Source organism: Sus scrofa, chromosome 1, assembly GCF_000003025.6.
Source record: "Sus scrofa isolate TJ Tabasco breed Duroc chromosome 1, Sscrofa11.1, whole genome shotgun sequence".
Taxonomy (NCBI): domain Eukaryota; kingdom Metazoa; phylum Chordata; class Mammalia; order Artiodactyla; family Suidae; genus Sus; species Sus scrofa.
The window spans coordinates 235,968,945-235,996,711 of NC_010443.5; the positions used below are offsets into that span (position 1 = coordinate 235,968,945).

At 38.7% G+C, this 27,767-nt stretch overlaps 1 protein-coding gene across 7 annotated transcripts in view; it reads left to right on the plus strand.

Annotated features, from left to right (window-relative positions):
• UNC13B (unc-13 homolog B) overlaps positions 1-27,767 on the plus strand; it is a 239,348-nt gene that overhangs the window by 50,194 nt on the left and 161,387 nt on the right. For all 7 annotated transcript variants that reach the window (XM_021065583.1, XM_021065567.1, XM_021065570.1 and 4 more), the window contains exons 2-6: positions 455-484; positions 1,843-1,942; positions 7,341-7,458; positions 8,536-8,659; positions 14,198-14,271. In XM_021065583.1, the coding sequence (XP_020921242.1) occupies positions 455-484; positions 1,843-1,942; positions 7,341-7,458; positions 8,536-8,659; positions 14,198-14,271 (446 nt within the window). The remainder of the gene's footprint in view (positions 1-454; positions 485-1,842; positions 1,943-7,340; positions 7,459-8,535; positions 8,660-14,197; positions 14,272-27,767) is intronic.

Sequence of the window (27,767 nt, forward strand, 5' to 3'; positions counted from 1 at the left end):
CTTATTCCCAGAAATTACTTCTCACTCTTGTTTAAAACCTTTTGTCTAGATCTGGCCTGTTAAGTGCTTCTTTTGGCATGAATACAATGAGGGAGTTCCTATGATGGGTTTTAAGTAAAGGAACATATGTAATTTAAACCTTAGAATGATACCTGACATGAAATTGGTTGCCCGCCATAGTAGTAATTTAGTTCCCTCTACCTTCTTGTCAGGAGGCTGTAGGAGATTTCTGACCTTAGTAAGTGATTAGATTGGATGGCTTTTAAGGGCCCTTCTTCTTACTCTCTGCCTTCCAGGTTTGATTAAAAGTCCTAGCGTCTTTTCTTTAATAATTTAGACCTAAAAAATCTTGTTCTAACTCTAATTTTGGCATCTAGTAGTTACTCAAGAAATGTTGATTGAATAAATTAATTTCCAAAAATTCTTCATGGTATCTTCTTTTTCTCTCTTGCAGTTAAAAGAGCCAAATTCCAAGGTTCACCAGGTAAGGCCAGTTTTTAATTATTATGTCCTTCTCCACATAACTTGATGTGATTTAAAAGCAGTCTTTCAAAAAATCATTGATTTCATTTAATTCATTGATATTTTTAAGAGAGTTACATTTTGCTGAAAGTGCATGACAGAGCCCATTTTCTCACATGTCTAATATGAGGTAATTGTTTTAAGCAGTCTTTGACAATTTGATGAGTCAAAAATGATAATTTTTTTTCATTTTACCAAGTTATTATTAACTTCTTTCATAGAAAAGTGAACTCTTGGGAGTTCCCATTATGGCTTAGCAGGTTAGGAACACAGCTATTGTCCACAAAGGTGTGGGTTTGATCCCTGGCCTCACTCAATGGGTTAAGGATCCAGCGTTACTGCAAGCTGCTTCGTAGGTCATAGATGTGGCTTGGATCTGGCATTGTGGTGGCTGTGGTGTAGGCTGGCAGGTCCAGCTCCAGTTGGACCCCTCCCTAGTCTGGGAACTTCCATATGCCACAGGTGCAGCCCTAAAAAAAAGAAGAAGAAAAGAAAAAAAAACGAAAAAGTGAACTCTCAATTCAGTGCCCTTAATCATGGATATACAGAGGAAGTCACAGAATGTGCTGTGTTAATTAAGCATTAGGTTAGATTTCTGAGTTTTGAGATCCAGGCCACCTACCTTTGTTTTTTTTCAAACCTATCTTTGTTTAGTACTCAACTTATACACTCAAGTTAGAGAATTTCCTTTTTACAACTCTGTAATAATATTTCTTTTTATGTAAGTTGTGCTTTAGGCCACACTCAATAGATTAAGCTTGAAATCTACTTCCTTTATGAGGATTTTTCCTCAATTCTTGTCCTGTAAACAGCTAGAGGTAACTCTTCTTTCCTCTTCTGGATTTTTTTCTCTTTCTCTATGGTACTTATTTCTTTATACATTTTATTAAATTTGCATGTCTTCTCTCCTACAAAATCAATTAGATTATTATTTTTTTCAAACTGTTGGTGGGCAATAAAATCTATTTAGTTGGTTGTGATTAACATTTTAATTAAATAAGTTAGAAAAGGAAATATCAGTGTATCTCATATTTTATTTCCTAAAGCTTTTGTGTTTGTATTATGTGTATATGTATCCACTAGTTAGAAATATTTCTTAAATTTGAAAAATATTGTTATAGATTATGTTTTTGAGAATGTATTTTACAACTTTTTGTAGCTCTATGCTTAGAATGATGCTGTACTGTACAATATATAATTTTGTTTTTTTCCTACATGTAATACTGTAATTTAGACATTGCTTAATTCCAAAGGCCTTGTGAGATTTGGTAACAATCTAAGCACTAAGTATTACGTCTTTGTTTTGTATGTTTTTCAAAGACAAATTTAACACATATGTGACCCTGAAAGTGCAAAATGTGAAGAGCACAACTGTAGCAGTTCGTGGTGATCAACCTTCCTGGGAACAAGATTTTATGTTGTAAGTACTTTGTAGCAGCAGCATGTCTATGATATTTGATAATCTTTCCAAGGTAATCAGACTGGATTAGACAAGTAGAAGAAGCTCGTGATTTTGTGTATATCTAAGATTTATAAAATATGTAAGTGCCTAAAAACATATTTTAATAGCATGTTAAATATTCTTTTAGAAAATTAGAGAGATGGGGAGTTCTCTTCATGGCTCAGCAGTTAACAAACCCGGCTAGGATCCATGAGGATGTGGGTTCGATCCCTGGACCCACAGTGGGTTAAGGACCTGGCATTACCACGAGCTGTGGTATAAGTCACAGACGAGGCTTGGATCCTGTGTTTCTATAATTGTGGTGTAGGCCAGCAGCTCAGCTCTGATTCAACCCCTAACCTGGGAACTTTCATATGCTGTGGGTGCAGCCATAAAAAACAAAAACAAAAAAAGAAAAGAAAATTAGAGGAGCAAATGAGGTGTGTGGTAGGTGAAATACATCTGCAGTTTTGTTTTCTCCCGAATTTTTAATCTGTTCTTAGAAGTGAATTATGTATTCAAGTAAACTTCCAGTTAGTTTATGTTGGTGAAAATACTGCCTAGCCAGATTTTCCTAATGGTCAGAATTAGCTATAGTATAACATACTTAGCATGCTATTAAACCTAACTTAATCTTTCTTGGATTCTCAGAAGCCTCCTTGGAGGAATGTAGTTATGCTTGTGAGGACTGTGTGTACCCAAGTTGCCTGCTTTCGAAGATGAGGATTTCTGTGCTTAAAATCCTTTTGTTTTACTGAGTAAAATGTCCTACCTTCATCTAATTAATGAAAATGAGTAAATGTTAGTAGCATTGCCTACATAAGACATAGGATTTAGTATATTATAATTGTAAGCTCTGGCCATAAAAATGATATTTCCTTTTTTTTCTTTATATTTTAGCAATTTTTTTTCTTGACCTAGTAAAGGGGAAAAAATGTAGAATATCATTTTGAAGGACTGAGAAAATCACTTAGCCTCTCTGAGTGTCAGTTTCCTTATCTCTACTCTTATCTCTCGTAAGGTCTGCTCTCTTTTGTGTGTGCGTGTGTGTGTCTTTTTAGGGCCATACCCATGGCATATGGAAGTTCCCAGGCTAGGGATCCAATTGGAGCTGTAGCCATTGGCCTATGCCAGAGCTACAGCAACACTGAAGCCAAGCTGTATCTGCATGAATCGAAGCTGTATCTGTGACCTATATCACAGCTCATGGAAACACTGGATCCTTAACCCACTGAGCAAGACCGGGGATTGAACCTGCGTCCTTATGGATACTAGTCGGGTTCATTAACCGCTGAGCCATGATGTGAACTTCAAGGCCTACTCTCTTTTACAAGGTTTTATTTGTTTTTGGGCACAGTGGAGTCCCACAAGAAAATATATTAAAATTGCTATGAAATTTGTGACTGAAGTGAAATTCCTTTGTGAGTTTTACAGTGCATCTCAGACATAGAATGACTCTTTTTTTATGGGGAAACATTCTAATCCTCTGGGCTTTTTTTTTTTTTTTTTCTTTTTCTTTTGACGGCTGCACCTGAAGCATAGGGAAATTCTTGGGCCATGGCTCTATTGGAGTTGCAGCTGGGACCTATGCCACAGCCACAGCAACACTGAATCTGATCCGCATCTGTGACCTAAGCTGTAGCTTGAGGCATCACTGGATCCTTAACCCACTATACCTGGCCAGGGATCAAACCCATATCCTCACAGAGACAGCATTAGGCTCTTAACCTACTGAGCCACAATGGGAACTCCTAATCCTTTGAGCTTTTTATATATTGCTGCTTATTTGTACCACTTAGGAAACTTTATTATAATAGTTAAAGGTTAAGATTATGAGGGTTTGGGCTAAGATGAAAATGGAAGAATCAATAGAAAAGGATGAATAGAAGATGTTAAGGAAGTAGAACAAAGAGTTTTCTTGGATGATTGAGTGGCTAGTGTGCTACTCATTAGGATAGGAGATAATATAATATCAGTTATGAACAAGCTTATATTTGAGGTTCTTACAGGACAGGTAGGAAGAAAGTTGCAGAAGATAGTTAGAAACTTGAACCTGGCACTCATGGAAGAAGGCCGGGTTGGAGATATACTTTGGTCAGTTGAAGCCACAGGGGTAGATGAGAAAGCTTGGGGAAAGTAGATAGTGTAAGTAAAGGGCCTGGGGAAGAGCCTGGAGAACACCAGCATTTAAAGAGGGACAGAGGATTAAGAAGGAATGAACTGAGAGGAAGGAGAAACAGGATAGTGGTGTCCTGGAAGCTGAAAGAACAGGGCTTCGAAAAGAGGCTATTTGCTATCAGACTTCTCCCTGGTTGCCTCTTTGTCATGATTATAAACCTTATTTATTCCGTTTCTCACTTATAGTGATGTCAGAGTGAGACCAAGTGCTTCTTCACTTGTATAAAGTCAGCTATGCACAGTTTTTTTTCAAGTCTCTTCCTGTACCACTGTTAGCCATACCACAGTTTTGGCTGTAGAATATAAACTTAGCAGTCCTACTTTCTTCTGACTTCCATTTGGCTATAGTAATCACTCACTGTCGTAACTGTTCCCAGCATGTGAAATGTAGTGATCTTCTGCAGTCTCTCATCAGCACAGTAGCTTTATTATTTAAAAAAAAATTTTTTAGTTTTAATTGATTTACAATGTTGTGCCAATTTCTGTTGTAGAGCATAGTGATCCAGTCATACATATATATGTATACATTCACTTTCTTATATTATCTTCCATCATGGTCTATCCCAAGAGACTGGATATAGTTCCTTGTGCTATGCAGTAGGACCTCATTGTTTATCCATTCTGAATGTAATGATTTGCATCTCTTAACCCCAGACTCCCAGTCCATCTCACTCCCTCCTATTGTTATCTGTTTATTTTCCAGTTTTCCATAGCACTTCCCCTTTCAGCCCTGCTGTGACATGTGTGAATTTTCTTCTGTCACCCACCTTGAGATTCTCTGTGGATTTTGTCCTTTCTCCTTTTACTTTGTTTATTTATTCATGTATGTATGTATGTATTTAGTCTTTTTAGGGCCACACCCACGGCATATGGAGGTTCCCAGGCTAGGGGTCAAATCAGAGCTGCAGCTGTCGGCCTCCTCCATAGCCACAGCAATGCCAGATCCAAGCCGCATCTGTGACCTACACCACAGCTCACGGCAATGCTGGATCCTTAACCTGCTGTGCCACTAAGCAAGGCCAGGGAATGAACCCATGTGTTCATGGATACTAGTTGGATCCATTACCACTGAGCCATGATGGGAACTCCAGTCCTTTCTCCTTTTACACATGAGCTTTAATAGCTACATTTTCCACCTTTTTATTCCTATTCCTTTTACCCTGTCCTCCTTCTGTCACTGACAACTCCATGCAAATGCTGGTCGTTTGTCTCCCTTTCTCCTTTTTCTTTCTCCCTGATGTATTATGTGGTAGTATCTAATATTAATTTTGGTATTTTTCATTTATTTTTAGTATTTCTGTATCTTATTTCCAGGACTAGATTGTTCTTTTCTTTTCTTTTCTTTTTTTTAGCTGTGCCTGCAGCATATGGAAGTTCCCAGACCAGGAATCGAACCCACACTATAGCAGCGACCTGAGATGCTGCAGTGACAATGCTGGATCCTTAACCTGCTGTGCCACAAGAGAATTCCAGATTGTTCCTTTTTTAAGGGGAAGGAGAGAATCTTAACTTACTGTGAATTTGCCTAGCCCAGGATGTTGTATACATGTGTGCACATATATTCTTGACTGAGTTAATAGAAACAGAAACTTCCTCAGAGCTCTGAGGATGAGACAAACAGAGCTCTCAGATTACTTTTAGTTGGGCCATCTGAGCAAATGTAGATAAGAAGCTTCTCATAGAAGATATCCTCATTGTCTGGGCTTTTCTTCACACCACTCAGAGTTCCCTGAAGAACAGATTTTCTTCTTTATCCAAGTCAAGCTGTAAAGACCTCTGGCTGTTTCTTTTAGCTATTGGCTCGAGATGCTATTTAAGACTTGCTTTGGGAATATTATGTTTGTATCCCCAAGCAATTTTCTTTTTCTAGATTCAAAAGGTTTGGGGTTGTTAACATATATTTTCCAAGGCCTACTTTTCAGCTGTGAACCATTCTCCAGATAGCTTGGAATTTTTAAAGACAGAAACTGGGCCCTGTATTGTACTGGTATCCCGGAGTACCAAGCTATATGTGTTGTATGTATTCAGGGAACATTAATTAAATGAACAGATGAGCTCAGTACTTCTCTATTCTATTGTATTTATGTAAAAGGGGCAAAATGTCTTTGCTTCACTTGTTTTCAACACAGTTGATATGAATTCTATGGCTGTAATACCACATCTCAAACTTGTGAATCTGAGAACGTGTATCTTAACAGTACAATAGGAAGCCAAGCTTTCTCAAAAGCATAAACTTGAAACTTCTACATGTGATGAATACCTCTTGTTTTCCTGCGAATACCTTTCTGCTTTCCCTGCTAGAATGAACTTTTCTCATCTTTTTTGCATTTTCCCTCAAAAAACTTTGTGTTTCCATAAGAGCTTTCTGGAGAATGTTTTTAGCGTTAACATAAATGTTTGCTTGTTCCACCTGAAGACTGTAATTATATTTGAGTTAGCCCTTCCAAGCTATATTCTTCCATGGATGACATTGCTGTTGCTTAGTGGTCATCTCGTTCTTAGAATACCTTCTTTTCAAAGAATTTTTTCTAGTTGTCGTTGCAGAAAAATCATTGCATTGATCATTATCCTGTGATCATTTTGTTTATAAGAGACAGTGCTTCCTTTAACTGATAGTGGCTTCTCCAGAGGCTGAGTGGTGTGAACTAGCACTCTTGAGTGCCCCTAACCTGCCTCTGACCATGTGCTCTCAACAAACTTATATCTTCTCAGAGGTTCTTTTACTTCTCCCAGGACTCCCTTTTGTATATCTTTTAAAGAAGACTTGCCTTTTCCTCAAAGTTTCCTGTATAAAATCTGTAGGTATAAAAGTTGGGGGTGGTGCTGGTATTAGCAATAAAACATATAAAACTGTTGCTTAAAGGTGGACATTGTAGGTAGATACACCTGGCAGTTATGCCCTCATTGTTTGGCCTCATTCTTCAAGTGAAACTGTATTATTAATTTATATTTCCAAGCTACCATGATTATAGCTTCAAAGGAGAGGGTTTTTCTGTGCTTTGACAGAGAAATTTTTCTGTGCATACCCTACATATGTTTTTAGGAACCTAAAGAGTTCTTGCAGCATCTGGGACATTTTGATTTTTCCGTGATGACAGAGTCCTGATGAGGACATATTCAAGGTTTAGAAAAACAGGAGAGGTAGCTGTTTCTTTCACATTATCTGATTGTCTAAAAAAGGCTTTCTTCTTTCCTTTAGTGAGATTAGTCGCCTTGACCTGGGTTTAAGTGTAGAGGTATGGAACAAAGGACTGATCTGGGACACCATGGTGGGCACTGTGTGGATCGCACTGAAGACGATTCGTCAGTCAGATGAGGTCAGTAAGTGCACATTGCCCATTTGCACTAGCCCTTGCTTCTCTCCATCCTACCTCCATTCAGCTAATATTCAGCCATGCAGCTTAGATGGCTCTGTTCCCTTTCTAATTAGAGAACATAAAACTAGCTCATTCCTAACCTCACCCAGAGGTTCAAGGGATTTTATTTGAGTCTGGCTTTCCCTCTGCCCTATGACTGAACTTGGAGATGCCAAAGCACCTCTTTAGCATTATCAGGTAGATAGCTCCTTTTTAATTCTGTGTGTGTTGAGGGATGATGGATCGAAGGATGGATGAGGAGAGTGCGAGGGAGGGGAGAGAGGAGTGTCCGGGGGAGGGTAAGTATGTGTGGATGTGATAACTAGCTTGCTTCCTAGGTTGATCTAGGCTGCCTGTGTCTTTTGCATTCCCTCTCAGTCAGTATTCTGAGAGGAGTTCCTCAGGCAGCTGTTTCGGTTCTGTTCTCTGCTCTTTAAGTCACCTATCCCAGGGAACTAGTTTCGGTCTTCCTCTTCCACATGTAACCTTATATGTTCAAGGAACTACAGGCTTGGCATTTGGCCTTCACACTATCTTATTTAACACAGTGTTTTGAAGACTGAATTTCCACTACACTTTACCAGATGAGAACATAACTCAGCATTATTTTCCCATGACACTCACTTTGGATATTTTCATTGTGGCTCCAGTTTAGTTCAGCTTAACTAGCAATGTTAATAGCTCTGTAGTGATTAGAAGTCATGGCATATTAAGTGACGTAGTCACTAAGAATTACACAAATTAAATATTGGTCCATGGAGAGGCTTTGTTTTTGAGTTTGGTACTCTGGAAATTCTGTCCTTGGTGGACTGGCAGAAAGCTAACCACAGTGAAAGCTTCTCTTCCACCAAAGAGGGAGAATAGAAGCCACATACAGCAGAGGCAGGTGGTGACCTTGGTGTGTTTACCTCGTTAGGATACGTGAGTGGCCCAGACAAGCTCTTTAACGGGGAAATTGAGAGAAGAAAGCAGCTGGCTCTTTAACTAAGAGGGGAGTGGTGAAAGAGTGAAGTTTAATCTTAGATTTCTGTTTTCTAGGAAGGGCCTGGAGAATGGTCCACGTTGGAGGCAGAGACGTTAATGAAAGATGATGAGATCTGTGGAACGAAAAACCCAACTCCCCACAAAATTTTGCTGGACACAAGATTTGAGTTGCCTTTTGGTGAGTCTGATTAGATTTTAAAAACCATTTAATTTACCGTATTGTTTGAAATTGTTTTCGGTTTTTTTTTTTTTTTTTTTTTTTTTTTTTTTTTTTTGTCTTGGTTTTTAGGTCCACACATGCTGCATGTGGAAGTTCCCAGGCTAGGGGTCGAATCAGAGCTGAGCTGCTGGCTTACACCACAGTCACAGAAACACAGGATTCAAGCCTCGTCTGCGACCTGTACCACAGCTTGTGGCAATGCCAGATCCTTGACCCCACCGATCGAACCCACATCTTCATGGATCCTAGTTGGGTTCGTTTCTGCAAGCTGCAATAACTCTAGCAATTTCCCAGTTTTCAGATGTTTTATAATTGGTTTAAATGGTATCCTGTTTAATTTTATTCAATTTTTATTTTGACTTTACATTATTAATATCCATGTATGCTGTTGTTGTTGTTGCTATGTTCTATTTCAGTCTATGTACATCTTGTAGCTTATGGTGATTTCAGCAAAAATGGCATGATTTTCCAGTAAGCTCTGAAATAGCTAAACTCAGAACGGTGATTACTTCAGAAAAATAGAAAGGAAGACTATCTTGTGTGTCTGTAGGCCAAGTTCTAGGTGAAGAGAAAAGCATTTGGAGTTCTTGATTACAGCTTAGTTGCTTATGTTCTTAGTGCTGTGTTCTTAGCTGTACTAGTCTGAAATGGAGTTTCTGTCTTACTGAATTGGGAGGGGGATGGGTGAGAATGGGTTTTGGTTTCATAAATTGTTCTTAAAAGTTTTGGGAGATTTCCTTTTGTGTGTGTGTGTGTGTCTTTTTAGGGCTGGCTAGGAGTTGAATTGGAGCTGTAGCCGCTGGCCTACACCACAGCCACAGCAATGCCAGATCCAAGCTGCGTCTGCAACCTACACCATAGCTCACGGCAATGCTGTATTGTTAACCCACTGAGCAGGGCCAGGGATTGAACCTGCGTCCTCGTGGATATTAGTCAGATTAGTTTACACTGAGCCATGACAAGAACTCCCTCCTTTTTTTTATATATATAATTTTATTTTTTTGGTCTCATCTGTGGCATATGGAAGTTCCCAGGCTAAGGGTGGAATCAGAGCTGCAGTTGCCAGCCTAGGCCACAGCCAGGGCAATGCCATATCTGAGCTGCATCTGTGACCTGCACTGCAGCTCAGATCCTTATCCCACTGAGTTAAGGATCGACCCCTCATCCTCATGGATAATAATGAGGTTTTTAACCTGCTGAGCCACAATGGGAACTCCTCCATTATCTAAGTAACTTTTAATTTTTTATATTATTATATTGTAAACTCAGAAAATACAGGTGTGCATAAGGACATAAAGATTTCTTAAAATTTCACCAATTAGAAATGTTTTTTTATGTTATGTTTTAGTTTTTTAATGCATATACAGTTTTCCTATAAAATGGCACTGTATATATTACATTTTAACCTATTTTATTTTCTAATTACATAGTTATATGCATGTTATATAAAATGTTGCCCTTAAGTATTTTCAGTGGTTGATTTTATTTTATTGTACAATAATAATAAAAATAACATTTGTTGACCAATAACTATGTGTGTGCCAGTGGGTGTATCACTAAGTATTTACATATGTAATCTCATTTAATCCTCACTTCAGTCCTTTGAGGTAGATCCAGCTATTACTTCCATTTTAGAGATGAGGAAATGGAGGCACAGAGCATTGAAGTCTTTTGCCTGGGTTGATTTAGTAAGTGGTAAAGCATTGAAACTTGGTTGATTTGGCTCCAGAGCCTGGGCTTTTAATTTAAGTTGTAATATATTTAACCATTCCTTTTTTTGAGTACTTTATTCAAAGTTTGTATGATAAATAGTATTGCAGTAAACATCCTTGTAGCTCTGTATTTTTTTCTTCAAACATTTTGAGGGATGAGGCAGTAATATATGCACAGTAGTTTAACACTTTATCCAGTGAAAATTAGGTCTCCCTCACAAATCAGTTATCTTTCTTATATATTACTACAGTTAATACTTTGTTGTGTATCTTTCCAGAGTCAGTCTTTGAATTTTATAAGCATAGGTATAAACCCTCAACCCCTTTTAAAAACATGGACCTAGATAGTTCCTGTTGTGGCTTAGTGGGTTAAGAACCCGGCTAGTATCCATGAGGATGTGGGTTCAGTCCCTGACCTCATTCAGTGGGTTAAAGGATCTGGCGTTGCCATGAGCTATGGTGTAGGGTACAGCTGTGGCTCAGATCTGGTGTTGCTGTGGCTATGGTGTAGGCCGGCAGCTGCAGCTCTGATTCCACCCCAGCCTGGATACTTCCATAAGCTGCAGGTGCAGCCCTAAAAAGAAAAAAAAAAAAATCACGGACACAAATAGTAGCATATTCTAACACATTCATTGTCTACTTAACAATGTATCTTGGTGAATTGTTATATCAGAACATATAGACCTACAGCACAGCAACTCTTCCTCACCTGTTCTTTTTAAGTTCTTTTATGGATGAGGAAATGCTGTACAAATCAAGTAGTAAATTACTTGAAGCTTTTATTATAAGACTTGGAAATATTGCCATCAATTGCTGAAGAATGGTTTGAGGGGAAGGAGGTAAAAGTTTAGGTAAGAGGAGGAAAAAGAAGAAAGGGCTGTATTTGATTCCTTCATATGGATTACTAGAAAGTTTATCTGTATAAATATTATCAAAGTTGATCTGATCCATATTTTGTTTGTTTGTTTATTTATTTATTTTCTAGGGCCACACCCATGGCGTATGGAAGTTCCCAGGATAGGTGTTGAATCAGAGCTGCAGCCATCAGCCTATGCCACAGCCACAGCAACACCAAAATCTGAGCTGTGTCCACCACTTAATCCACAGCTAACAGCAATGCCAGATCCTTAACCCACTAAGCGAGGCCAGGGATCAAACCTGTGTTCTCATGGACACGAGTCAGGTTCATTTACCACTGCACCACCATGGGAACTCCTGTTCGTTTATTTTTTTATGGCTGCATCTGATGCATATGGAAGTTACTGGGCCAGGGATCAAATCTAAGCTGCAGCTGCGACCTACTCCACAGCTGTGACAATGCTGGATCCTTAAACCAATGTGCCATAGTGGGAACTCCCTGATCCATGTTTTGTCTCACTGTTTCCCTTTGGTGCTGGATATATGGATACATCTGATATTCTTAATACATGTTTCATGTTTTGGAAATTGTTAACATTCGGTCGAGGCAATGTATACCATTATTTTTCTTTACTCTTTATTTATTTATTTATTTATTTGTCTTTTGTCTTTTTAGGTATATGGAGGTTCCCAGGCTGGGGGTCTAATCAGAGCTATAGCTGCTGGCCTATACCAGAGCCACAGCAACACCAGATATGAGCCGCTTCTGCAACCTATACCACAGCTCATGGCAACACTGGATCCTTAACCCACTGAGCAAGGCTAGGGATCGAACCTGCAACCTCATGGTTCCTAGTCGGATTCGTTTCCACTGTGCCACAACAGGAACTCCCTCTTTACTCTTTTTTTTTTAAAAAAAAATTGTGGTAAAATATACATAATGTAAAATTAACTATCTCAGTCACTTAAAACATGCAGTTCAGTGGTATGATGCCATTCATAATGTTGTGCAGCTATCACCACTCTTCATATCCATAGCTCTTTTCATCTTGCACTACTAAGACTCTATACCCACTAAAAAATTAACTCCCCTCCCTGGTGGTCTAGCAGGTAAGGATCCATCATCATCGCTGCAACCAATGGCTTGGGTTGCTGCTGTGGCATGGGTTTAGTTCCTGTCCTGGGAACTTCCACATGTCCTGGACTCGGCAAAAACAAAAAGAAACAAAAAAATACTCCTCTTTTCTCTCTGCCCCCAGCCCTTGGCAACCACCGTTCTACTTTCTGTCTCTAATTTTGACTATGCTTAGTACCTCATGTAAGTGGAATTGTACAGTATTTGTCTTTTTGTAACTGGATTAATTCACTTGGCATAATGTCCTCAAGATTCATCCATGTTGTAGCATTTGTTAGAATTTCCTTCCTTTTAAAGACTGAACAATATTCCTTTGTAAGTATATATATCACATTTTGCTTATGTCTTAATTCATTGATGGCCACTGGGGTTGCTTCCACATTTTAGCTGTTGTGAATAATGCTGATGTGGACATGGGTGTGCAAATATATCTTTGAGATTCTACTTTCAGTTCTGTTGGGTATATACCCAGAAGTTGAATTGCTGGGTCATATGGTAATGCTTTTTTAATTTTTTGAAGAATCACCATAGAATCACTGATTTTCATAGTGCCTGTACCATTTCACACTCCCACCAATAGCAGACAAAGGTTCCAATTTCTCCACATTCAGCACATGTTACTTTCTGGTTTGTTTGTTTTTCTGTTTTTTCGATAATAGCCATCCTAATGGGTATTCAGTAGTATCTCATTGTAGCTTTGACTCGTACTTCCCAAATGATTAGTGATGTTGAACATCTTTTTATGTATTTAGTGGCCATTCTTATATCTTCTTTGGAAAAGTGTCTATCAAGTCCTTTGCCCATTTTTGAATTGGGTTTTTGTTATTGTTGAGTTTTAGGAGTTCTCTTTATATTCTGGGGATTAATTCCTTATCATATATATGCCTGCAAATATTTTTTCCTATTCTGTAGGTTACCTTTTTGTTCTGTTGATATTGTATTTTGATGTAGAACATTTAAAAAATTTTGACAATGTCTAATTTTTCTGGTTTTTTTTGTTGTTGTTGCCTGTGGTTTTGGTGTCCTAGCCAAAAAATCATTTCTAAATCCAGTGTTGGACAGTTTTGATCCTATGGTTTTTTTCTAAGAGTTTTCTAGTTTTTGGTCTTAAATTTAGGTTTTGATCCATTTTGAGTTAATTTTTCTGTATCGTATTAGGTTAGGGTCCACTTTCTTTTTTGCATGTGGATATCCAGTTATCCCAGCACCATTTCTTGGAAGGACTCTTTCCCCCCTTGAATTTTCTTGGTACCCTTGAAAAGAATCATTTAACCATATATGTGAGGGTTTATTTCTGAGCTCTCTATTCTGTTTTATTGGTCTACTTGTCTATCTTTATGTCAGTAACATAAGTTTTAATTTTGATTTACTGTAGCTTTGTAGTAGGTTTTGAAATAAGAAAGTATGAGTCCTCCAGCTTTGTTCTTCATTTTCAAGACTGTTTTGGCTATTCGGGGTCTATTAGGATTCCATATGAATTTTAGGGTGGGTTTTGTATTTCTGCAAAAAAAAAAAAAATCATTGGGATTTTAACAGCAACTGATTGAATCTGTAGAGCATTTGGGGTAGTATTGACATTTTAACAATATTAAGTCTTCTGATACAGAGGAATAATAGTATATTATTTTGATTTTTGTGAAGATTCAAGATAATGTTCATGGCAAGAACCAAGCCAGTGAAATTTGTCCACCACCCCTACCCTTCTAACTTATATCATTTGATTTCTTTAAGTATTATCAACTCATGATTAAATTATTAACCTAGTAATGTGGTTTCTTCTTTTTGTCGTAGATATCCCAGAGGAGGAAGCCAGATATTGGACCTACAAATTGGAGCAGATCAATGCCTTGGAAGCTGACACTGAGGTAGGAATTGTTTTTGTTTTTGTTTTTTCCAATATAAAGAGATGGGGAAAGTCTCTTTATAGGACATTTTATGGTTTGTCAAGGGACTGATGATCCAGGAGCATGTTGAAGAATGCAAGCATTTAAACTGTATTAAAGAAAAAAGGCATGGAGTGCCTGTTGTGGCTCAGTGGGTTAAGAACCTGACAGTAGTATCTGTGAGGATAAGGGGTCAATTCCTGGCCTTGCTCAGTGGGTTAAGGATCCAGTATTGCCACATGCTCTGTTGTATGTCACAGATGTTGCTGTGGCTGTGGCATAGGCCTCAGCTGTGGCTCCAATTCGACCCTTAGCCTGGGAACTCTCCTATGCCACAGGTGTGGCCCTAAAAAAGGAAAAGAAAAAAAAAAAGGCAGCTAGAAGATTGCCTGTATTAGAAGGATCAGTATGCCTTTCCTGTTCCTCTCCTTGCACCCCAGGAGTGGCTAATTTGCCACTGAGTTGGGTCTAAACTCTACGGAATGAACTTATGCTAGGGAATCAATCTGTCCTCTTGTTGCACAGAATAGCAGAAGGCTGTTTTTCCTGCTTGTTCCCAGATTTTTGGATATGTATCCTTACTTGTGTGCTCTTTTTGGGAATGTTTAGACTATTGCATTGCTTGGTCCTGCTCTCCTAACTTATTTCCAGAGATGAGTCTGGTGCACAGAAGAGAACACAATCAACTCAATCTGGGCCTTCGGGATTGGAGAATGTTTTTGTTGGTGGTGATGGAGGGAAAAGATAATTTTTTTTTTTTTTTTACTTCAGTACAGTTGGACTATTCAAAAATTTGTCTGATAATAAGGTAGAATTTGGAGTACCAGGGGATAATTTCAGTGGAAATGTCTGATAAACAACCTCCTGAGAGAATCTGAAGCTCAGGGTTGGATGAAGTGGGGACCTATAGGCATAGAGTTTGGATTCATCAATATTTATAGCAATTGAAGTCATAGGAATCAAAGCACTCACTACTCAGGTAATGTAGAAAGAGTATTGAAGAACAGGAACAAAATCTTGGGAAACATCAAAGATAGAATCCTGAGAAACAAAGGAGACTGAGAAAGAGCTGCCTGAAAGAGAGAGTAGGAGAAAAGAAAAAAAAGAGTTTTAAGGCATAAATTCTTGACAGTATCAAATGTTACCAAGAGCAGAGAAGATGAGTAATGAGATGGAGCTATTGGATTTGGCAATTAATGATCAGAATTCGCAGGTTAGTGCTGGAAGCCACAATGCAGTGATTGGATGAGTGTCTTAGTTTCCCAGGGCTGCCATAACAAAGCAACACATTCTGGGTGGTTTACAATGACAGTTCCCACTGTTCTGATGGCTAGAATTTTGACATCAGGTATTGGCAGGATCACTTCCTTCTGGAGGCTCTGATGAAGAAAATGTCCCATGCCTCTTTTCTATCTTGTGGTGGTTCCCAGCAGTCTTTGCTCTTCCTTGGCTTATAGACACATTATTTCATTATCTCTCTCCATTATTACATGCCTCCTTGTGAGTGTGTCTGTCTGTCCTAACAATACATTGTCCCTTTTTTTGTGTCTGTGTTCAAACGTCATTGATTTTGTAAGCACATCAGTTATTGGATTAACTCAATCGCATCTGCAGAGAATCAATTTCTTTCTTTTTCTTTCTTTCTTTCTTTCTTTCTTTCTTTCTTTCTTTCTTTCTTTCTTTCTTTCTTTCTTTCTTTCTTTCTTTCTTTCATTTTCTTTTCCTTCTTTCTTTCTTTCTTTTCTTTTTTCTACTTTTTAGGTCCGCATCTGCAGCATATGAAAGTTCCCAGACTGGGCTTCGAATCGGAGCTACAGCTGAGGTCTATGCCACAGCCACAGCAACGCAGGATCCGAGCTGCATCTGTGACCTATACCATAGCTCACAGCAATGCTGGGATCCTTAACCCGCTGAGCAAGGCCAGGGATGTAATGGGGCTAGATATTTCCAAAATGGCCACCTTTAGAGGAGCACATGTTGGAGACCTTTGCCTCCAGTGTCCTTCCCCCACAACAAGCCACAGTCTCCCCCTGTTTTCCCAGGAGATCCTCCAAGAACTGCAGTCAGGTCCAACCCAGATTCCTATGGAGTCTCTGCTTTGCCCTGGGACCCAGTGTACATGAAGGCCTGTGTGTACCTTTCAAGAATGGGGTCTCTGCTTCCCCCAGTCCCGTAGAGCTCCTGCACACAAGCCCCACTGGCCTTCAATGCCAAATGCCCTGGGGGCTCCTTCTGCCAATGCCAGATCCCCAGGCGTGGAGGCCTGACGTGGGGCTCAGAACTATCACTCTTGTAGGTGAGTCTCTATGATGCAGTTACTTTCCAGTCTGTGGGTTGTCCACCTGGCATGTATGGGGTTGCTTATACAGTGAAATCGCCCCTCCTACCATCTTGATGTGGCCTCCTCTTTGTCTTCTGGAGTAGGATATCTTTTTTGATAGTTTGCAGTCTATTTGGTTGAATGTAGTTCAGCAGTTGGTTGTAATTTTGTTGCTTTTATGAGAGAAGGTGAACTCCAGTCCTTCTACTCCTCCATCTTTATCCCATCTCCCCCCACCCTGCCACCCACATCCTCATGGATACTAGTTGGGTTCATTACCCGCTGAGCCACGATGGTAATTCTGCAGAGACTCTATTTCTTTTCTTTTTTTCTTTTTATTTTCTTTTCTTCTTTTTTCTTTTTAGGGCTGTACTGACGGCATATGGAGTTTCCCAGGCTACGGGCCAAATTGGAGCTGTAGTTGCTGGCCTACGCCACTGCCACAGCAATGCAGGATCGGAGCCTCATCTGTTACCCACACCACAGCCCACGGCAAGACCAGATCCCCCGGATCCCCAACCCACTAAGCGAGGCCAGGGATCAAACCATTGTCCTCATGGATTCCAGTCAGGCTCACTAACTTGAGAGCCATGACGGGAACTCTGAGACTCTATTTCTAAATAAGGTGACATTCATGGGTACCGTGGATTAGGAGTTCAACATGTCTTTTGGAGGGGATACAGTTCAACCCACAATGAGTTAAAAAAGTGGAATTTGGGACACATACAAACTACTCCTTTAAGGATTTTCCCTTAGCTCTTCTGAATCCTTAGTAGGCTTTGTATTATTGAAGCTACATAACTCCTCTTGGGCCGAAGCCACACTCCAGATTTTCTTTGTTCAAACCTCCAGTCTGTCTTCTGTCCTTGGTAAATGCCAAAATCCACTCTATCGTTGTCTTCCGAATGTTTATCTTCTTTGTTTTGTTAGTGAAGAGATGGTTGTACTTTGGATTTTACAGGCTTAACTTTGTATAAACTCAGATGAACGGATTAAGACAATAAAAAACCCAAATATAACTTATACAAAATTGCAGAATTTTACAAGTTATAAACATGAGGGTTCTTGGTCTGTGGTTCTTAACTCCTGAGTTTTTTTTTAAATCTTTATTTATTCATTCATTCATTCATTCATTCATTCCTCCTGTACAGCATGTGACCCAGTTACACATACATGTATACATTCTTTTTTCTCACATTATCATGCTCCATCATAAGCGACTAGACATAGTTCTCTCCATCTGAGATTTTTGCTTTCTGTTTCTATTCTAGCTCTGTAGCTCACTGGGTTAACTTCTTTCATCCCTTCCTGTATGTCCCTGTTTTTTTAAAAAACAGTTTTATTGAAATATTATCCATAAACCATTTAGTTCACACATCTAAACTGTATAGGTTAGTGGTTTTTAGTATATTCACAGTTGTAAAATTAATTCATCACAATTAATTTTAGAGCATTTTCATTATCTCATAAAGAAACCCTATGCTGTTAGCTACTATTACACATTAATCCTCTCACCCTCAGTCCTGGGTAACCACTAATCTACTTTCCGTCTGCATACATTTGCTTATTCTAGACATTCACATAAATTAATTCTGTAATATATGGACCTTTGTGCCTATGTTCTTTCACTTAACGTTTTCAAAGTTTCTGTTGTGTTGTGGCATTTATCGGTACTGTTCTCTTTTATTGCCAAATAATATTCCACTGTATGGTTATATACTACATTTTAGTTCTGCATTTGTCAGTTGATGAGCATTTGGGTTGTTTCCACCTGTTGGCTTTTATGAATAATGCTGCCATGAACATTCCTATACAAGTTTTCTTTGGGACATACATTTTCAATGCTCTTGGATATATACCTGAGAATGAAATTGCTGGAGAAGATGGTAACTACTTTTAACGGTTTTAGAAACATCCAGATTGTTTTACAAAGTGGCTGTACCATTTTACATTAAATCGTGTCTCAGCCACGAATACATAAATAGAGCAGAATACATCTTTAACAGATAAGGCCTTAAAAAAAACCCGACACACAACATTGTAAATAAACTATATTTCAATAGAAATTTTAGAAAAGAAAATGGGAAAAAAATTAAAAATTAAAAAAACCCCACAATACCTTTAACACATTGATTCAATAATAATTTATTTTTTTATGTTCCATTCCACTGTTTTATTTTTTATTTTTATTTTTTATGTTCCATTCCACTGTTTAATTTTATTTTTTATTTTTATTTTTTTATTGCTTGATGAATTTATCACATCTATAGTTATATAATGATCATCACAATCCAATTTCACAGGATTTGCATCCCACAACCCAAGCACATCCCCCACCCCCCAAATTGTCTCCTCCAGAGACCATAAGTTTTTCAATGTCCATGAGTCAGCATCTGTTCTGCAAAGAAGTTCAGTCTGTCCTTTTTTCAGATTCCACATGTCAGTGAAAGCATGTGATGTTGGTGTCTCATTGTATGGCTGACTTCACTTAGCATGATAGTTTCTAGGTCCATCCATGTTGCTAAAAATGCTGGTATTTCGTTCCTTTTAATGGCTGAGTAATAATCCATCGTGTATATGTACCACATCTTCTTGATCCACTCCTCTGTAGATGGACATTTAGGTTGTTTCCATGTCTTGGCTATTGAAAAGAGTGCTGCAGTGAACATTGGAGTACATGTGTCTTTGCAAGTCGTAGTTTTCTCTGGATAGATGCCCAGGAGTGGGATTGCTGGATCAAATGGTAGTTCTATGTTTAGTTTTCTGAGGAATCTCCATACTGCTTTCCACAGTGGTTGCACCAATTTACAATCCCACCAACAGTGTACTAGGGTTCCTTTTTCTCCACACCCTCTCCAGCACTTATTGTTTGTAGACTTTTGGATGATGGCCTTTCTGGCTGGTGTAAGGTGGTACCTCAGAGTGGTTTTGATTTGCATTTCTCTAATAATGAGTGACGTTGAACATCTTTTCATGTGTTTTTTGGCCATCTGTATGTCTTCTTTGGAGAACTGTCTGTTTAGATCTTCTGCCCACTTTTGGGTGGGGGTGTTTGTTTTTTTGGTATGGAGCTGCAGAAGTTGTTTATAAATTTTGGAGATTAATCCCTTGTCAGTCAATTCACTTGCAAAGATTTTCTCCCATTCTGTGGGTTGTCTTTTTGTGTTGTTTAGGGTTTCCTTTGCTGGGCAGAAACTTTGAAGTTTGATTATATCCCATTTGTTTATTTTTCTTTTTATTGTCAATACTCTGATAGGTGGATCTGAGAAGATGTTGCTGTCGCTTATGTCAGAGAGTGTTTGGCCTATGCTTTTCACTAAGAGTTTTATAGTATCTGGTTTTATGTTTAGGTGTTTAATCCATTTTGAGTTTGTTTTTGTGTATGGTGCTAGGAAATGTTCTACTTTCATTGTTTTCCATGTGGCTGTCCAGTTTTCCAAGCCCCACTTATTGAAGAGGCTGTCCTTTCTCCATTGTATATTCTTGCCTCCTTTGTCATAGATGAGGTGGCTGTAGGTGCGTGGGTTTAATTCTGGGCTGTCTATCCTGTTCCACTGATCTATATTTCTGTCTTTGTGCCAGTACCATGCGGTTTTGACGACTATTGCTTTGTAGTATAGTCTGAAGTCTGGGAGCCTGATTCCTCCAGCTCCATTTTTCTTTTTCAGGATGTCTTTGGCTATTCTGGGTCTTTTGTGCTTCCAAACAAACTTTAAAATGTTTTGTTGGAGTTCTGTGAAAAATGTCCTTGGTAATTTGATAGGGATTGCATTGAATCTGTAGATTGCCTTAGATAGTATAGCCATTTGATAATATTAACTTTTCCAATCCAAGAGCATGGTATGTCTTTCCATCTATTTGTGTCATCTTTGATTTCTTTCATCAGTGGCTTGTAGTTTTCAGGGTATAGGTCTTTTGTTTCTTTAGGTAGGTTTACTCCTAGGTATTTTATTTTTTGGATGTGATAGTAAACAGGATTGCTTCCCTAATTTCTCTTTCTGCTCTTTCATTGTTAGTGTATAGAAATGCCATTGATTTCTTTCTTTTTTTTTACTCATCATAAAACCACTCTATTCCAGATTTTATATATACAATCTCTTTCTGAGTTACCTCACCTGGCCTTAAGTGTGGCTGTTTTCCACCTCTCTGTCTTGTTTGTTTGTTTGTTTGTTTGTTTTAAAATTTTATTTTTTTTACAGAATAAAATACACACAAAATATATTTAAACACAGTTACATTCATACAGATTATTATATCATGGATCTTAAGAAACAGATTAAGTGACACCCTCAGGAGAAGTGGAATGGAAAATATGCTGAGACAAATAGGAAATCTATTCTATATTTTATCCCATTTTGTATGGCTTTCATCTTTACTATTTGGTATTATCTATTACATTCAATTTTTCTTTAAAAACTAGCATTATATTAAAATTATGTATATTATCCAACTAAAATTTATGAAGAAGAAAGCCTTATATACCATTAAATATTTTATATAGCATAATAAAAAAATAACTGGTAAGAATAACAAAAATAATATACCCTCTGAAAATAAGTAAAATATAAGATGAATAAATTGGTTAAAAAACAGTGTAACTATATAAATATGTCCTCACAAATTGTTACATCTTATTGATTCTTCAATATAGTCATTACACCATTCTAGGTGATGTGATAAACAGGACATTATAGACCTTACATTGTACCATGGAGAGAAATGGTTATTAATAATACAATTGTAGAACTGTATTATTTAATTGTACAGTTGCATTATTTAATTATAATTATCACAAATTCTTTGATGGAGAGGAAATCAGAATCAGATGTAAGAAGACTTCAGCATTCCAAGAATGATGTCAAATGACCCCCTTCATGGTGGATTATGTACTTATTTACTATGATATATATTTCTTCTCCAGAGATTCCTTGTGTGTGTATCAATTGTAGATTTTTGGTTTGCAGTTTTTCTAAAGTTTTGATATAAGAGTCTGTATGTATTGAGATTGTTTTAAGTTGTTGTTCTCTTAATTGCAAGTTCATCTCCAGTGTCCTGAATTTGTACCCACCTCTTCTCATGATTCCTGATTTTGGTGGTATAATTGTGCATGGATGATTTCGTATCTTTTTTTTTTTGTCTTTTTGCTATTTCTTTGGGCTGCTCCCGCGGCACATGGAGGTTCCCAGGCCAAGGGTCGAATCGGAGCTGTAGCCACTGGCCTATGCCAGAGCCACAGCAACGCGGGATCCAAGCCACGTCTGCAACTTACACCACGGCTCACGGCAACGCCGGATCCTTAAACCACTGAGCAAGGGCAGGGACCGAACCCGCAACCTCATGGTTCCTAGTTGGATTCGTTAACCACTGAGCCATGAAGGGAACTCCTGATTTCGTATCTTTACTGTATATATACCTTTACTGGTGAGCCTTGTCATTTGTGGAATTTTTGTTTCCTGTTGCTGTCTTTTCTTTTCTGCCTAGAGAAGTTCCTTTAGTATTTGTTGTAAGGCTGGTTTAGTGTTGCTTAATTCTCTCAGCTTTTGTTTATCTGTGAAGGTTTTGATTTCTCCTTCAAATCTGAATGAGAGCCTTGCTGGGTAGATTAATCTTGGCTGGAAGTTTTTTCTTTTCATCACGTTAAGTATATCATGCCACTCCCTTCTGGCCTGCAGAGTTTCTGCTGAAAAATCTGCCGATAGCCTTATTGGTGTTCCCTTGTATGTTACTTGTTTCTTTTCCCTAGCTGCTTTCAAGATTTTCTCTTTGTCTTTAATTTTGGTCAGTTTGATTAATATGTGTCTCAGGGTATTCCTCCTTGGGTTTATTTTATATGGTACTCATTGTGCTTCCTGGATTTGAGTGAGTGGTTCCTTTCCCATTTTAGGGAAGTTTTCGGCTATTATCTCTTGGAATATTTTTTCTGTCCCCTTCTCTCTCTCTTTTCCTTCTGGTACCCCATAATACGGATCTTGTTGCATTTCACTTTGTCCCAGAGTTCTCTGAGACTCTTCATTTCTTTTCAATCTTTTTTCTCTTTTCTGTTCCACATCCGTAATTTCCAGTAATCTGTCCTCCACCTTGCTTATTCATTCTTCTGCCTCCTATATTCTGCTGTTTGCTGCTTCTAGTGAATTTTTTATTTCAGTTGTTGTATTTTGCATCTCTTCTTGTTTAAGTTTTATATCTTGTGTCTCTTTGGTCAGTGTTTCTTATAAGTTACCCATCTTTGCCTCCAGTTTATTTCCAGTGTCTTGCATCATCTTCAGCATCAACAATCTAAAGTCTTTTTCCTGGAGGCTGAGAATCTCCTCATGGCTTAGCTGGTTTTTTGGGCGGGGTTTTCCTTTCTCCTTCATCTGAGTTATAGTCCTCTGTCTTTTCTTTTTTTTTTGCCTTTTTTTTTTTTTTTTTTTTTTTTTTTGCCATTTCTTGGGCCGCTTCTGCGGCATATGGAAGTTCCCAGGCTAGGGGTCTAATCGGAGCTGAAGCTGCTGGCCTACACCAGGGCCACAGCAACACTGGATCCGAGCTGTGTCTGCAACCTACACCACAGCTCACGGCAACGCCAGATCGTTAACCCACTGAGCAAGGGCAGGGATCGAACCCGCAACCTCATGGTTCCTAGTCGTATTTGTTAACCACTGTGCCACAACAGGTCTTTTCATTTTTATAGGTTTTTGGTGTGGTGACCTTTTTACAGATAATAGGGTTGTAGCCTCTCTTACTTCTGGTGTCTGCCCCCCTTGTGGCTGAAGTCAGGATGGGGGCTTGGTGTAGGCTTCCTGATGGGAGGGGCTGACGCCTGCCCCCTGGTAGGAGGAGCTGATTCTAATCCCTCTGGTGGGTGGGGCTTAGTCTCTGGATGGGATTAGAGGCAGCTGTGTGCCTGAGGGATGGGGCTGTGATCCCACCTGGATTGTTGTTTGCCCTGGGGCTTCTCAGTGCTGACTGACAGAGGGTGGGGCCAGATTTTCCCAAAATGGCCACCTCCAGAGAAAGGCACAGCTGCTGAATATTCCCCAGAGCTTTGCCTTCAATGTCATTCCCTCACAACAAGCCATATTCACCCCTGTTTTCCCAGGATGTCCTCCAAGTACTGCGGTCAGGTTCGACCCAGATTCCCTTGGAGACTTTGCTTTGCCCTGGGACCCAGTGCATGTGAAAGTCTGTGTGCGCCTTTTAAGAATGGGGTCTCCGTTTCCCGCAGTCCCATGGAACTCCTGTGCACCAGCCCCACTGGCCTTCAATGCCAGATGTGCCAGGGGCTCTTTCTCCCAGTGCTGGATGCCCGCACATGAGGGTTTGATGTGTGGCTCAGAACTCTCACTCCTGTAGGTGAGTCTCTGAAAACCAGTTAGTTGCCAGTCTGTGGAGCTTCCCACCCAGGAGGTATGGGGTTGTTTATATGACGAAATCACCCCTCCTACCTCTTGATGTGGCCTCCTCTTTTTCTTCTTTTTTTTTTTTTTTTTTTTTTTTTTTTTTGTCTTTTTTGTTGTTGTTGCTATTTCTTGGGCCGCTCCCGCGGCATATGGAGGTTCCCACGCTAGGGGTCCAATCGGAGCTGTAGCCACCGGCCTACGCCAGAGCCACAGCAACACGGGATCCGAGCCGCGTCTGCAACCTACACCACAGCTCACGGCAACGCCGGATCGTTAACCCACTGAGCAAGGGCAGGGACCGAACCCGAAACCTCATGGTTCCTAGTGGGATTCGTTAACCACTGCGCCACGACGGGAACTCCCTCTTTTTCTTCTGGAAGGATATCTTTTTTAAGGTTTCCAGTCCATTTGGTTGGAGATTCCTCAGTCTTTAGTTGTGAATTTTGTTGTTTTTAGGAGAGAAGTTGAGTTCCAGTCCTTCTATTCCGCCATCTTTATCATGTCTCCGAAATGCCATTGATTTCTGTGTATTAATTTTGTATATGTAGTCTTTGCCAAATTCATGGATGAGCTCTAACAGTTTTCTGATAGAGTCTTTAGGATTCTCTAGGTATAGTATCATGTCATCTGCAAATAGTGATAGTTGTACTTCTTCCTTCCCAATTTGGATTCCTTTTATTTCTTTTACTTCTCTGATTGCTGTGGCTAGGACTTTGAAATCTCTGTTGAATAATAGTGGTGAGAGCGGACATTCTTGTCTTGTTGCTGATCTCAGTGGGAATTCTTTCAGCTTTCATCACTGAGAATGATATTAGCTGTGGGTTTGTCATATACGGCCTTTATTATATTGAGGTAACTTCCTGCTATGCCGTCTTTGTGAAGGTTTTTATCAGAAATGGTGTTGGATTTTGTCAAAGGCTTTTTCTGCATGTATTTGAGAGGATCATATGGTTTTTATTCTTCAGCTTGTTAATGTGGTGTATCACACTGATGGATTTGCGGATATTGAAGAATTCTTGCATCCCTGGGATAAATCCCACTTGATCATGATGTACAATCCTTTTAATGTATTTTTGGATGCGGTTTGCTAGTATTTTGTTTTTTTTGCATCGATGTTCATCAGTGAAATTGGCCTATAGTTTTCTTTTTTTGTGGAGACTTTGTCTGGTTTTGGTATCAGGGTGATGGTGGCCTCATAGAATGAGTTTGGGAGTATCCCTTCCTCTGCAATTTTTTGAAATAGTTTCAGGAGGAGTGGTGTTAGCTCTTAATAATTTCTTACTATCATCCAATACCTAGTCTGAGTTCAGATTTCCTGTGTTGTCTCAAAGACATCTTTTCCCTGTTGATTTATTCAATTCAGGATTCAAACAAATTGTACATGTTTGGTTATTATGTTTCTTGAACCATTTTTATTCTATTTCCTCTTGCCTCATTTGTTTGTAGAATTCTGCATATTCTGTATTTGGTTGATTTTATCCCCAAGGTTTTATTTACCATATTTCTCTTTCTTACTTTTTAAAAACTGAACATTGTATCTAGTAGTTTGAAGATTAGATTGAGATTTAGATTGAAGTTCTTAAATTCTTCTTCTACCTTTTTTTTTTTTTTTTTTTTTTTTTGGTAGTCAAATGGTGTCTTACTTCCCTTTTAGTGATTTTAAAATTAAGTAGTGGAGGAGTTCCCGTCATGGCTCAGTGGTGAACGAATCCGACTAGGAACCATGAAGTTTCGGGTTCAATCCCTGGCCTTGCTCAGTGGGTTAAGGATCTGGTGTTGCCATGAGCTGTCGTGTAGGTCGGATCCCACGTTGCTGTGGTTGTGGCTGTGGCTGTGGCTGTGGCATAGGCCAGTGGCTCCAGCTCCGATTAGACCCCTAGCTTGGGAACCTCCATATGCCACAGCAGTGGCCTTAGAAAAGGCAAAATTACAAAAAAAAAATTAAACAGTGGCTTCAAGTTGGTATCAGCTTATTTCATCCATTTTAAAGTGATCCTATCAGCCTTTTACCTAATGGTTTTAGCAGTAAGAATCATTATTTTATTAGGGTTGCACAATGATGATTTTCTTTTTTTTTTTTTTTTTGTCTTTTGTTGTTGTTGTTGTTGTTGTTGCTATTTCTTGGGCCGCTCCCTCGGCATATGGAGGTTCCCAGGCTAGGGGTCTAATCGGAGCTGTAGCCACCGGCCTACGCCACAGCCACAGCCACGCGGGATCTGAGCCGCGTCTGCAACCTACACCACAGCTCACGGCAACGCCGGATCCTTAAGCCACTGAGCAAGGGCAGGGACCGAACCCGCAACCTCATGGTTCCTAGTCGGATTCGTTAACCACTGCTCCACGACGGGAACTCCTGATTTTCTAATTATATTATCGCTTTAACTTTTATTAGCTATTTTTCTGTAAGACAGAACTTTATCTCACCAGCTATTTGGTTCACTTGAGGTAGAATCTACAAGGAAAACATTCTCTTCAGCAGTTTTCAAAATAATGAGCTGTTATGTAAGCAATGTCTCAATGTGATGGATGAGTTGTTTTCTTTTTTAAAGTGGCATATCATTATAGATTTATAGATTTTGATATTAGTGTTTCAATCAATGCAGTCTTTCCTCTTCTTGTACTAGTCTCATCTTTGGTTAATGGAAACTTCAAGATGGCTTCTGTGTTCTTCGCTTTTTCTGTTTTTGTCATGAAAATATTTTATACAAATATAACAGTAGAGGGAAGAGTAAAAATGAAACATGTACACATCTCCAGTATTCAGTGATTATCAAAATTTGGTTGTACTTGTTGTAAAATCCTTTTAAAAACATAGCTCAGAGTCATATCTTTTTTTCCTGTGGTGTGCAACAGTTCCCATACATAGCAGCCTCTTGAGTCAAGACTGGTTTAGGAATCTACCACTTGACAGAATCGAAATTTATCACCATTTGTTACTTTTCTTACTCATGGAGAATTAGGTTTTCACTGTTATAAATGCGTGTTACAGTGAACATTCTTGGGCCTGTTTCTGTGTGTTTATGTGTGGGAGATTCTCTGGATATATACCTGGAAATAGCATTGCTTTGTTGTGGAATATGCGCTGTTCAGCCTTTCTAGAGGTTGCTAAATTGCTGTCTAAAATAATTATACCAATTTATATTCCAATTTTTCTGTTTCTCCATCTCCTTGCTGATACTTGCTATTATCAGACTTTAAATTTTTGCTAATATAATGAATTTAGAGCATTATAATTTTAATTTTCATTTCTCATTGTTGATAGCATTCATTCAATCATTTATTCACCAAATAACTTATTGAGCACTATGTATCAGCCACTGTTTTAGGTGCTTAGTATACATCAGCAGTTAAAACAAAGATTCCTATCTTCTTGGATCAAATGGGAAGAGACAGAATAAGCAGGAAATATTAAATATAGTTAAGTTTCAGAAGATAAGATGTGCTATAGGGGGATACCCTGTTTCCTCCATGCAGATTTTACACTTGTTTTGTTAGGTTTATTCCTAATCATCGTGAATGATATGTTTAAAAATTACATTTTCTAATAGGTCATTGCTACATATGTACATATAAACTTGATGCTCAGTTTTTTTAGTATTGATCTTATTCACCAACTCTTATTAATTCTATTCGTTTAGAGATTCCTTTGGGTTTTTAAGTTTAAGTTTTTGTATCTTTAAGTGGTAAGTTCTTATCTTTTTCCGATCCTTATGTCTTATTTTTATTTTTATTTTATTATTTATTTTTATTTTATTTTATTTTTTTTGGTCTTTTTG